The following is a 12,487-nucleotide window of genomic DNA, read 5'->3' as shown; positions in this document are numbered from 1 at the left end:
AGTGGAGTCATCTCAGTGGCATCACATATCATTATCCTAACAAATCGATCACTCCAGAACGGCAAATAGCTAAATGATATCAACACTTGCTAATCACTGATCTTCTAAGTATATATAAGTCTTATTAGTATTATTGAGAAATTCTTTTCTCATTTAGAACAAGGAAGAATCCCCGTTAGCTTATATCCATCAGGACGCTACATCTGATCTCGATTCTCATCAAACTAAAGAATCCCTCCAATCTCAAGGATCAAGCCCCGATATGTGCCGAGTCAAAGACACCCTCCACCTCTGCGAACGTTGCAAATGTCAGCTGACCTCTAATATCCAAGTCAGGCGATGTCCTAAAGCCAGGGAGAGAGGTATTCATGTTTGCCCAGATGCGAAGTGGACAACGCCTTGGGAGATTTTGGAGCCGTATGAAAAGTGCGAAACATGCCGTGCGGACTTCTTTCTTTGGAAGTTGCGTGTAGATGAGGGTGATGACGTTCCAAGGCCTGATCCACCTTTCCCTGGGTATGAGGACTACGGGAAGTGAGATCCTAGATAGCCTGGAAGAAGAGCCAGCTTTAATGTAAGAGTCTTCAATTTACCAGAAATACCCTAATAATAGCACACAATTCTCATATATCATCGCTGGTTAATTGACAAGGTACTCATGAGGATGTTGATTCACTGGTCTAAATCGAATTGTTCTGTTGTCTGTATTGTGTAACACGGGTTAATATTGCTCAGTAAGTCAATCACATATTAAAATTATGCAATATGGCGCGTCTATACTAGCTAATCCGTTATGTTACACTTTTGATACAATATTGATTTCATCAGCGCTACTGTGAAACTTGAGTTACAAATATAAAGAAAGGTAGCGCTTGCTGTATTCAGTGAAACACAAACTCTTCCACGATGCACATTTCTCACCGTGGATCACTGATGATCTCCGAGTATATCTACTCCGTCAGTCTCAAAGCCTGGAACGCTTTCTCTGTTTCGCCAACACTTCCATCACGACCAATATCACTTCAAATAAATATAACATCGCTAAACATATCAACGCGCCGATATGTGTGTCTGTGTCACCACTTATTTCCGGTGCTTACGGTGTGCCCAGGTGATACGTAGCGAGTACGGTACTCAGAGATGCGCGAGAGCAGCTGCAGAGGGCAAATGGCGTTGTAGTCTGAAGGATTGCACCGACGGGACAGTAAATCGGCTTTTAAGATGGCAGGAATGTGCTACGTGTGAGATGGAGTACGATCGGTGGCAGGCAGCTGTGAGGGCGGGAAGACCCTACTATCCTCGCCCACCTTTTGCCTAGAGTAGCAAGTCTAGGATGGGCTATATTTGGGATTGGACTGTCAGCCCCGGGGAGTAGCCTAAGTCTCTCATGGTAGAGGTCAGACATATCTTCTATCGTCTTGAGGTAATGTTAGCTAAGTTGCAGCTAATCTAATGGGAAACTTCTCCTATGTTGCTGATTCGAAAGATATAAGATGTGTTGTTTTACCCGTGACGAGGCTCTTTCGCTGCATAAAGCCAGCATAGAACGCCCCAAGGTTTGAGAGCGAGAGAAATGTACGGCCGTTATCTGCAGCTAGAGCCCGAACCTCAAATCCAACGAGTCACTTCTGGCATTTATGTCATCGCCTCCGTATGTATAAACTCCCTGAACAGTAGTACAATAGATATTCTGAGCAGGTACACACATAGTATTCACCGTTTTAGAACATGTTATTCTAGCAAAGATCCGAAGGTTCATATATCACCTGTCTATCGTCGTGATTCTGTAAATTCTGACTTCATATAAGCTACCGCCTATCACGTTTGAGATATCTGGTATGTACCTGAACCAGGCATTAATAGCTTACTTACATCGGTCAGCTATGTTGGGACCTATACCATACGGAAGATCCCAGAGGCTGTGAAGGTAAGACGTCGAGTCTGATGCGCTGTTAACAAGTCATGGCCTTTGGAACATAAGATTCGCTACACTTTAGTCCCAAAGTATGTGAAATCGACACATTCTCCTTGTGAATCACTGACCTTTCCCAAGTATATAAGCCCGCCATCCTAGCCTCAAGAAGATCTCTCCCTCCTACACCAACACCAGAACCACACTCCACCGAGATTCTACACCACTATACGGCTAACAACCTCATTTTAAAATTACTCATATACTGCAAGCTCACCATGTGTTGGCTAACAAACATCACCTACCGCTGCAGACGGTGCCACATGTCGACAGGCGTCGACCTTGAAATCCGTCGATGTGAGAAGGCTTACAGGACTAACAAGGAACGTTGTGATTTGAGCAATTGCTCCGAAGTCGATCAGGATAGGAGTTCCACGTTTGACCATTGCGCAACATGTGTGGCTCAATACAATGCCTGGATTGCTTCAGGCAGATCATACACACCAGACCCTCCTTTCTTCTAGCGCCCTAGAGGTTTGACTGCACGCATCGACCTGACTGGAATACGTTTGATGGACTAGACGCGTAGCGCTTGTTGAAAGAGTGCCATGATGATGAGAGTTGGTATCAAATAGCTGAAATAAAGAGCTTAGTATCTAGCGTTTGAGAACTGCGACATCTAGAGAGGCTTTGATGAGTAACCCAGAGTGAGTGTGATTATGAAGGAAATGAAATGCGAACACCTGACTATCATAAAACTCAATCTAGTTATGGTTAGTTCGCTAGCTGAAACTAATTAATCAAGGGAGATGTGATGACTTCGCTTCGTGTCCTTACTATAGACCCATCACTACGGAATGCCGTGAGAACTGATGTAAAGTATGGGGAGTCTCGTAGTAGAGGATCGTCTTCATTTATCTGCCATTGAAACTTGCTTCTACTTCCGAGGCTGAATGCATCTTTACAGGGTTTCCGGCCAAGCAAGGCAATGATGCAGAATTCCATGCTGTGAGTGAAGGCAACTTAGCTGTGGTAATACTGTCTGATGTCCATTCACTGAGTCAAGATTTTATTTCTCCTCCTGCATAATAATTCACCGCAGCGCTCTTCAATAACCATCAGGTCCTTTGATCGAATTTCGGTCATTATCTATGTCATATTCTATCGCGTGTGGCGCCTCACAAAAAGGTGACTATAAAATCCAGCGCTCAGTATCAACTTATCCCTCTAACGATATTCTTCCATAGTAGAGACTTCATATCCACCAAAGAAGATTTTGCGTTCAAGAACGTTGCCTACGCCAGTGATAATATGTGTATCCGCGAAATAATATACTGTCCTGCCTGCGAACATACCGAGACTTTGAAGTGGATATACTGCCCGTCATATTTAGGACTGACTAGTTCAACGACCTTCCATTCTCCGTCATTGGTGATCTACGGGGAAATGAAGACTACCGTAGGCGACAGCTTTACTCCTGAGACTTGCCCGAATCCAGAATGCCCTTGCAAGAAAGAAGCCGGGGAGGAGGACACAAAGGAATGAGAGGAGAAAGTGATAGAGAAACAGCCTGAAGGTGACAAGGAGAATGAGAAGTAACATGGGAACGAGCCTGAGACCTAATTCACTTGATCAGCAGATGGTAGCACCTAGTTAATTATGTAGTAGCACGATGTAAAGCTAAGCTCACGCCTTCGGGATGACTTAGTATTAGGGCACTGATCCTCTCTCAATTTACTGATTTGAACAGGCTCTTCTAGTTTATATCTGTTCAGAGCCACTTGCCATTCAATATTCGGCAAGTCTTTGTATAAATCCAGGCCTTGATTCTCCACAAAAGAGCTAAATCCTGCCTTTCCTTAATATCTACACAATTTCAATACTGGTCATTAGAACCCAGAAGTGAACAACACCTTGTGTATAAAGGATGTCAAGTATTGCACGGCTTGTGGCTATATTGAATTTGTTAGATGGGACTATTGCCAACCTTATATACGCGGCGCCGATATCCAAGAACGGATAAGCATTCTCAGAGGAGGCACGCCTTCCTACGAATGGCATCTCAAGCCAGGAGGACCGGACTGGAGTGTGTACGTGGTGGTGGTTTTAACAGCTGATACGTGCCCTAACCTAATATGTCCAAGCAAGCACAAAGAGAAAAACAAAAAGTCGAAGTAGAAGTTTCATATGGCCAAGGAGTATGTTCGGGGTGAGCCCTGTAGGTGCACCTGGTAATGAACTGTAATATATTTCGTACCAGTTCGTCCCCATGATATCATAGCACAAATCCCTGCTACGCAGTAGCTATAGCTAGTGATTTGTCGGCAGCGGAGCCCCATAAATGTTGATGAAACGGACCTACGGGGTTCATTGTGCTTTGGGAGCGGAATTCCGTATGTGAATAGAAGACCCTGTTCGGCGGAGCTCATGACACCACAACGCAGAGAATGTCATTGATTCGTCGTTACTGTTCCGCGATACCCTCTTCCGGTTGGTCACATAGACCGTTGTGCTCCGTGATAAGAGTCAAGCTCTTGTCATTCAACATGGTGCACTGGCTAAGCTGGCATCCGCCACCTCTAAGCTTGTCTCTCATAGCATCATAGTGACATATGTTGACAAACTCCATGGGTTAAAAGTTCGATAGATTGGGCCTTCCGATCTAGCTGCGCCTGGAAAATGTCCACTCTGCGCTAAGATACAAATTGACATGACAAACAACATACCACTGTCAGTGATTTTGTCAGCGTGTTACACAGGATATGCGAGTCGTCAATGAAATGCCAAGGCTTAGATCTGTAAGCGAAAAGATGTTTAACCCCGCATTGAGGCCATATTAGGACAGCGTTTGTTGGCGGTAAAAGAGTATCTAACTTGACTGGGAAGATGGCAGTCCATGTCCAAGATAAAGGCATGTTGAATGTCGTCATTGCTTATGCTTCTGCTTATCCGCGCGCCCTTCGTCTACCGTGCCCAGAAAGTGCGCCCTCCATGTGATATATTTCGACGTCAATTCTCTCTGCATCAATAGTATTTTACCTTGTACCTTATATAGCTCTCACCTCTCAAAGTGGAAGTGGCCCATACATCTCCAGTCGCCCACCATCTTCACAATGGCCACCAACACAATCGCAGAATCTGTCACAACATCCAACATGGATCCGTCACGCCAAGGCGATACTACGGAGATGTCTTCTTTAAGCCATGGTCCACTCAACACAACTGAAGATGCAGTGAGAAACGAGGAAGAGCCACCAGAGAACGCCACGAGTGCAATTCCTGATGGCGGATATGGCTGGACAATTGTTGCGTCGTGCTTCACTCTAATTTTCTGGATAAATGGGTACACTACGGCATGGGGAGTCTTGCAGGCTGCTATTGTTCAGTCCCCTCGGCTTCACACCAACATTCGAACTATTACGTTCGTAGGGAGTTTGTATATGGCTTGCATGGTCGCGTTTGGCTTGATATCGGTCAGATTGTCGAGAGAGTATGGTATACGGATCACCAGTCTCGTGGCAACAATCTTCTTCGGGTCAGGTTTGATCATCACGAGCTTCACCCTCGAGCATCTCGCGGGTCTCTTCTGCATCGCTGGACTACTTGTTGGGTTGTCAACATCGCTGCTCTTCACTGCGACAAACACGATGCCCACTCAGTGGTTCAGCCGAAAGCTCGGTACAGCTAATGGGATCGTGAAAGCTGGAGGCGGTGTTGGCGCAACTGTGCTCCCTGTGGCAACGCAGGCGATGATCGACAAGGTTGGGCTTCAGTGGACATTTCGAATTCTTGGTGCTTCGATCCTTGTCACTGGAATACCTTGTGCATATCTCCTTACAGAGCTTAGGCGCGGTGGAACAACAACGAGATTCGACTGGTCGCAGTTGAAGAGCATGCCTTTCCTTACTCTGACCATGTCTGGCGCTGTGGGAGTTTTTGCTCTCTTCGTGCCACCATTCTTCTTGCCAGTATTCGCGAGGTCGATTGGTCTCTCAGCATCAACAGGTGCCGGTCTTGTCGCAGGCTTCGGTGCATCTACGGCCGTTGGTCGACTTTTTGGCGGTTGGATCTGCGACCGCATGGGTGCTTTCAACTCTTTGGCCCTAGCAGCTCTAATCAACAGTGTGTCTATGCTAGCAATTTGGCCCGTCAGTTCATCGCTCCCGCCACTCTTCGCCTTCGCCGTTATCAACGGGTGTGCGAACGGGAGTTTCTTTGTTGCACTGCCGACAGCTGTAGCTGCGCTTGCGCCTGGATCAGCTGCTGCGTCTATTAGTCTCATGGCGTCATTCTGGGCACCTGGATATTTGATGGGCGCGCCTTTGGCGGGGATTCTGATTGATGCCGCGGGCGCGTCTGAGGCTTCGTCGATTGAGCCGTACAGAGCGGCTATCTTTTATGCGGCCGGTGCTGGGTCTGCTGCGACGTTTTTGATCGTCGTGTCAAGGCTTATGTTGAGTAAGAAGTTGATCAAGAGGTTGTAGTTCTTCAGAGGCTTTTGTAAACAATGACAGTTACTAAATGAGTCTACCTAAATAGAGGGCCGAGTGTTTTCTCTTCTGAGTGCGTCGTGTGGTCCATCCGTGCAGCGCTTGAGTGATTTTCCCAGCAAAGTTTTGACGCGCTCGAAGACTCTGATTCATTGCCTCCACCGCGCTCAATTCGTCCGGGCATACTTTCCATCACCCCATCTTCTCCTCTTCCCTTCATCTTCTCACCTATACAACACAACTTCTCTTTAACCAAACTATCCAAAATCACTTTTGCATCCTTTGCGTCGCGATCATCCACCATGACGCCCAGGGGTCGTCCACCTCCCCAATCATGCCCTGCCAGCATCGATTTGAGCCGCGAGAATGACCCTAAGACTATCTTATGCAAAGAGATTAAAGAGATGGTTGGAGAGTGGCCTTGGCTTTGGTTAAGTGCAGCGGCACCTACTATCATGGATCTTTCGTGGCTCCAAAGTCTCAACCTCCTTCTCGGCCGAGCCGTCATCGTCATGAACCAGGCAAATGACTTACCAGCTAATATGCTGAAAGAAATCAAATACACTCTCTTGTGTCTTGCCAGTCGACGCGAACGCTCTGGAGGAAAAGGCGTGGTAACCAACGAGCACCTCACTAAGACAATCCACTACTTCGACATTCGTAATCTTATTCACGATGTGAACCAGCTCGAGTCAGATGAACTAAGCAATACTCCGAATGGCTTCACCCGCCAGTGGATGGTTGATGAGAGCAATGATGATGAGTCTGACGCTACTCCACCATCGTCCGCGCATCAACATGAGGCGAGCCCGTCGACAAAAAAGCGCAAGGCCTCAGATGATCCAGCCTCTGCGTCTCAGATTGGAAAGGCATGAAAGCTATCTTGATGTGAGTATCCAAATACACAAAGCTTGAACCACTTCTCTAACAATAGTCAGTCAACCGAGATCGGGTAAACAGCCTTTGAAGGGCCAGCATGTCAACAAGATATGTCCTCTCAGACCAGAAGCGAGGCGGAGTGCTATCGGGTGGCCAAGGGCAAAAGGACATGATTCGACACCGGCGGGTCTATAAGGCGGCTGGTATCTTTGGTTCCGGGTTCGAGCTTGTCGCTGGACATTTTGGCAAGGTCTAGCTATTAATGCACCAAGACCATCGTCACTTACTCAGTCCCAAATTTCGAAATTCTAATACACTACTGGTCTCATGCCATTCGCGCTGTCGTGACATACTCTCCGAGCATCGTTGAAGCCACCACATACCACGCCGCACATTGATCTCTCATCCATGGCAGTCCTCGTAACAGTTCCATTCCAACTTTACAATCAAATCTTGAACCTTGCTCAGTTCTAACCTCCCGATTAGTCTACTCAGTACTTTATCTTTACACCTCAGAGGAATCACAGCATAAGTATGTTAGTCAATTTCAATCACTGGATCGGTCTTTGTAGGTCAGACGCGCCCTTCATCGAGTCGAACATTCAGCTGCTTCTGTCGAAAACCCAAGGAACTGCCTTACTTTGCGTCACTCGATACAAATTGACCACCACGCCAAGAGTTCATTTGCAACTGCTTTGAGTATCATGCCGTGGAATGCATGATTAAGGCCTCATGCATGAGCTACGGTGAATTTATCGCCAATTGCATCCTCAAAGCAACCGTCAACAATCAATCAGAACATCTCAGGAACTTATCTCGCCAGCCAAAATTTGAGGCTACAACACTGTCAAGTTGCAAGGTTTGGCACATTCAAAACCGTCGCACGGCCTCGACACCCGACATACCCCCAGAATCCCAATTGAAGCCATCGCACATCATCTGATCCGATGGCAGTCCGCGCAACAGTTCCCAATTAAAGTTTGCCGTTTCCGAAGCCCCGAAATAACTGTCATGCAGATCAACGGGGCTGTAATTAACGCAAGCGGGGATGATCCCAGCTGCTAGCGAAGCTTGCGAAGTTCTCTGCATATGCCAATTTGTTTCAAACGCGGCAGATGCTTAGATAGCGCCTAGATAAAACCTTACGCCCCCAAGCTAACAGCACATTTAGTCCGGCTAAGCCATGCACATGCCCAAACCGGTCAGACTCAGCGCCCAAAGAACGGTGAGAACTCCGACGATCTTGAATTTATGACCAATTACCAAGAAGTCTCTGCTTACTGCGTTGTTAGCTTCGTCCTTCATTATTCGTATTTTGTTGGTTATTACCAAATCGCACCGCCTGTTGACACTATCACAGACGTCATTGCCTACCGTGCCACGCTCGCTTTGGAAAGTCGCTAGGCCCCTTTCTTCAGGTGATACTTTAGTGCTCACGCCGTGTCATCCGGGCTGAAAGCTTGTTGGGTGACAATGCACCTCGGAGGGCCTGGACTACCTGGGCCCCCAATGCGACGTGCCGCATCATGCTGAAGTATATATAGCAATTGAGCTTTACCTTGGATCTTGTTCTTGTGATTTGAGGCAGGGTCTGCAAAATGAAGTTCAATATTCTGGCTGTGTTGCCATTGTTGGCTTTGGCAGCTGCCAAATGCAAGGTGCATGATCAGACGTTTACGCCGGATTATGTCCTCGAAGCTACGCTAGAGGACATCAAAGTCAATTGCAAATCTCGTCAATCGGTCGTTTTTAACGGGACTTTTCCGGGACCTACGCTCCACCTCAAGGAAGAACAAACAGTCTGGATTCGTGTCTACAATCGCGTGCCAGACCAGAACCTCACCGTCGTAAGTCCGCTTACAGCAACCAATTGACGAAGCGTCAGCTGACAGAGACAGCACTGGCATGGAATAAGCCAACGAGCGGCACCCTTTTCCGACGGTACACCTCTTGTCAGCCAATGGCCCATTCCCGCGAATAACTTCTTCGATTATGAAGTCCGGCCTCAGCGTGGCGATGCTGGGACGTACTTTTACCACTCGCACGTTGGGCTGCAGAGCTTGACGGCGCATGGAGTCCTGATCGTCAAGGATGCGGATAAGCCCGAATACAAGTACGATGGAGATCTTGCGCTCATCGTCGCAGATAACTATGATGCGTCAGATGAGACCATTGAGGCAGGCCTTCTCGGAGATCCGTTTAAGTGGTCTGGGGAGCCTCAAGCGATTACCATCAACGGCAATTCGGGAAACCAGAGCTTCGATACTGCTTCTGACATTAGCTGCACGCCTCATGTCATTGAAGTCGATCCCGGGAAGACTTACCGCATGCGGTTCATTGGCGCAACTGCTTTGTCGATGATTAAGCTTGGAATTGATGGGCACGAAAAGCTGACAGTCATTGAAGCCGATGGCTCATATACCAAGTCCGCCAAGGTGGATCACGTTCAAGTTTCGTCCGGTCAGCGCTTCAGCTATCTCCTCAAGGCCAAGTCTGCCAAGGAAGTTTGCCATGGTGACGATTCACAGTTTTGGGTACGATATGAGAGTCGTGATCGACCTAAGCAGATCAGTGGTTACGCTATCCTGAGGTACAAATGTCCCAAGGGACCAAAGCTACCAAGGACTCTGCCACCCTCCTCACCGGTTGTCTTACCCAACAACACTTACGACTACCTTGAGTACAAGCTCCAGGGGCTTTCGGAGTACAACAACAAGGCATTCCCACGTTTGAGCGAGGTTACCAGGACGGTGACCATTCAGATCAATCAGGTCCTGACCACTGGACAATATGAGAATGGTACACTGAACGGCACAGTTGCCTGGGCGTGAGTACCATCTTACATTTCTCCCTGCATCTTACTGATCAATCCTCTAGTCAAAATGGTCTCCCATGGAAGGAAAGTGTCCAAGCAGATCACAACCAAGTCCCATATCTCATCCAAGTCTACGAAACCGGCCAGACACCCAACTACACCCTTGCTCTAGAGCACGGCGGTTTTGACCCCAACACAAAAGCCTTCCCAGCCAAGGTCGGCGAAGTCTTGGATATTGTGTGGCAGAACAACAACGGTCCTACAGGAGGCTGGGACTTTCACCCGATGCATGTTCACGGCTATCATGTCTATGATCTAGGCTCAGGAAACGGCACTTACGATGCACATGAGAACGAGAAGCACTTCAAGAACTTCACGCCTGTTCTTCGAGACTCGACTAATCTGTATCGGTATGCTACCAAGGGCGTACCTCACCATACAGCTGGTTGGAGAGCGTGGAGAATCAAGATCACTGAAGAGAACATCGGAGCTTGGATGATGCATTGCCATATTCTTCAGCATCAGGTCATGGGTATGGCGACAGTTTGGGTGTTTGGCGATGCGCAAGAGATCAAGGGCAAGTTCCCTGCTCTGCCTTACTCGCAGGGTTATCTTAACTATGGTGGTAGTGCGTACGGTACTGGTGCTAAGCCTCCAGTTGTGAACCACTATTATAGTGACGATGACTAGGGGATAGATTGGGCGATTGGTTTGTGATTCTTTGTCACTAGTTGACGCGAGAGAGCTAGACTCAGCTTTTTAGAGAAGTGTGTAATAAGAGATTCATTCGTGCGTTACTTCTTGTCGTATAGAATTAAGAGGTACGTCACAGAGATCATTTGTTCAATCGTGTCAGTATTGTAAGGAAACCTTCAAACTTCGTAGTCGGGAAAGATAATACAAAACAGCATCGTCACGATAAATGGGCGAATAAACTAGCCGGCTCGCATTCGCTTGCTAGCTCGAAAGAGGAAATACGAGAGCAAGTCTAACTTGAAACGTTCTAGCACTCCTCAAGCTAAGCCTTGCTTCGCCTAAGGGGCCTCAATCTTTTCGCACTCGCATGGCGATCTTTCAGCTGTGAGTTTCAAGATAATTTAATTGCTCCGTCTCAGTCTTTGTATGTAGAAATGTCAGTCCGGACGCCGTTAAAGCGGAAGAGAATTCGAATAGTTGCACTATATAAATATAAATGTTTCCGCGAGCTTGAACATTATTCTCATCTGAACAGTCAATCGATTCTTCTCAGCATCCTACTTACAATCATAAAACATTCAAGCCTCAAGCTTCATCCTATTCTATAAATCAGAATGTCGGCCCCTAATACACAAAAGACCTTTTTGATCTTTGGCGCCACAGGCAAGCAAGGTGGTGCTGTCATTGACAACATCCTCTCCAACTCGCCTGACTCTCCCTTCCATATCATCGCAGTCACCCGCGACGCTACCACTCGTAAAGCTCAAGCTCTTGCGGCCAATCCCAATGTATCTGTTATTGAGAGTGATTTGGACAACGTGGGGGCAATTTTCGCAAAAGCTGGTCCAGTTTGGGGCGTGTACAGCGTTCAAATCAATTCAGAAGCAGAAGAACGGCAAGGCAAAGCCGTCATCAATGCTGCTGTACAGCATGGTGCCCAGCGCTTTGTCTACTCCTCAGGGGACCGCGGTGGACCTGAGCGATCTCCCAATAATCCTACCTACGTCAAGAACTTTGCTGCGAAATATGCCATCGAGAAACATCTTGAACAGCAGGCGCGCGATAGCATACAGCAAATGGCATACACTATTCTGCGACCGGTGACCTTCTTCGAAAACATCACAACTGATATCCACGGAAGAGGGTTCACGCGTATGTGGGAGCAGATGGGAAGTAAGAAGCTCCAGATGGTGTCGACTAAAGATATTGGTTGGTTTGCGGCTCAGAGTCTCATGTGGCCGGAGATGTACAAGAATATGGCGCTGACGCTCGTGGGTGATGAGCTCACACAGCGTGAGGCGGATGCTATCTACTATGTAGTCATCGGTCAAAAGATGGCTCTGGCGCCTTGTCCGGTTGCAAGTGCGGTCAAGTTTGTGTTGAAGGGGTCTGTTGGTGATATGTTCAAGTGGTTTACTGATGAGGGTTACGGTGGTGATGTACAAGAGTGCCGTGCCTATAATCCCGGGATGCAAGATTTCAGAGCGTGGTTGGAAGAGAACAAGGGGACTTTTGAGAATGATAGTTCTTAGTTAGCATGGTGATTTGTATTACTCGTTGATTAATAGCCAATCTCAATCTGCCACACAGTTGCGGCAACTGATGCAGCACAGACAAGTATTCTATCATACAACGTATATACTATATACAAAGCTATCAACTAAAAAGTTAATTTCTCATACTATCATAGTACGA

The 12,487-nt window shown here is 47.3% G+C and overlaps 4 protein-coding genes across 4 annotated transcripts; all 4 read left to right on the top strand.

Annotated features, from left to right (window-relative positions):
- Positions 1-5,025: 5,025 nt before the first annotated feature.
- On the top strand, positions 5,026-6,396 carry FVEG_11946 (hypothetical protein; the record flags this gene model as incomplete). Its single annotated transcript, XM_018901270.1, has 1 exon — positions 5,026-6,396. The coding sequence occupies one exon, from the start codon at positions 5,026-5,028 to the stop codon at positions 6,394-6,396; it is 1,371 nt and encodes a 456-aa protein (XP_018759726.1).
- Positions 6,397-6,704: 308 nt separating this feature from the next.
- Positions 6,705-7,614, top strand: FVEG_11947 (hypothetical protein; the record flags this gene model as incomplete). The annotated part of the gene is made up of 2 exons (XM_018901271.1): positions 6,705-7,290; positions 7,341-7,614. The coding sequence occupies one exon, from the start codon at positions 6,705-6,707 to the stop codon at positions 7,275-7,277; it is 573 nt and encodes a 190-aa protein (XP_018759727.1). The 3' UTR covers positions 7,278-7,290; positions 7,341-7,614.
- A 1,258-nt stretch (positions 7,615-8,872) lies between these two features.
- On the top strand, positions 8,873-10,891 carry FVEG_11948 (L-ascorbate oxidase). The gene is made up of 3 exons (XM_018901272.1): positions 8,873-9,128; positions 9,180-10,108; positions 10,159-10,891. The coding sequence occupies exons 1-3, from the start codon at positions 8,880-8,882 to the stop codon at positions 10,784-10,786; spliced, it is 1,806 nt and encodes a 601-aa protein (XP_018759728.1). The 5' UTR covers positions 8,873-8,879; the 3' UTR covers positions 10,787-10,891.
- A 515-nt stretch (positions 10,892-11,406) lies between these two features.
- On the top strand, positions 11,407-12,324 carry FVEG_11949 (hypothetical protein; the record flags this gene model as incomplete). Its single annotated transcript, XM_018901273.1, has 1 exon — positions 11,407-12,324. The coding sequence occupies one exon, from the start codon at positions 11,407-11,409 to the stop codon at positions 12,322-12,324; it is 918 nt and encodes a 305-aa protein (XP_018759729.1).
- Between the last annotated feature and the right edge of the window lie 163 nt (positions 12,325-12,487).

Source organism: Fusarium verticillioides, chromosome 4, assembly GCF_000149555.1.
Source record: "Fusarium verticillioides 7600 chromosome 4, whole genome shotgun sequence".
Taxonomy (NCBI): Eukaryota; Fungi; Ascomycota; class Sordariomycetes; order Hypocreales; family Nectriaceae; genus Fusarium; species Fusarium verticillioides.
Note: the sequence above shows the minus strand (reverse complement) of the source record. Positions and strands in the feature narration are given on the sequence as shown.

What these genes read in the sequence shown, in the direction of transcription:
- FVEG_11948 (XM_018901272.1), top strand. Translation starts at nt 8,880, where the DNA reads ATGAAGTTCAATATTCTGGCTGTGTTGCCATTGTTGGCTTTGGCAGCT. An exon ending in CAGACCAGAACCTCACCGTC is followed by an intron (nt 9,129 to 9,179) that starts GTAAGTCCGCTT and finishes TGACAGAGACAG; the next exon opens with CACTGGCATGGAATAAGCCA. An exon ending in AACGGCACAGTTGCCTGGGC is followed by an intron (nt 10,109 to 10,158) that starts GTGAGTACCATC and finishes TCAATCCTCTAG; the next exon opens with TCAAAATGGTCTCCCATGGA.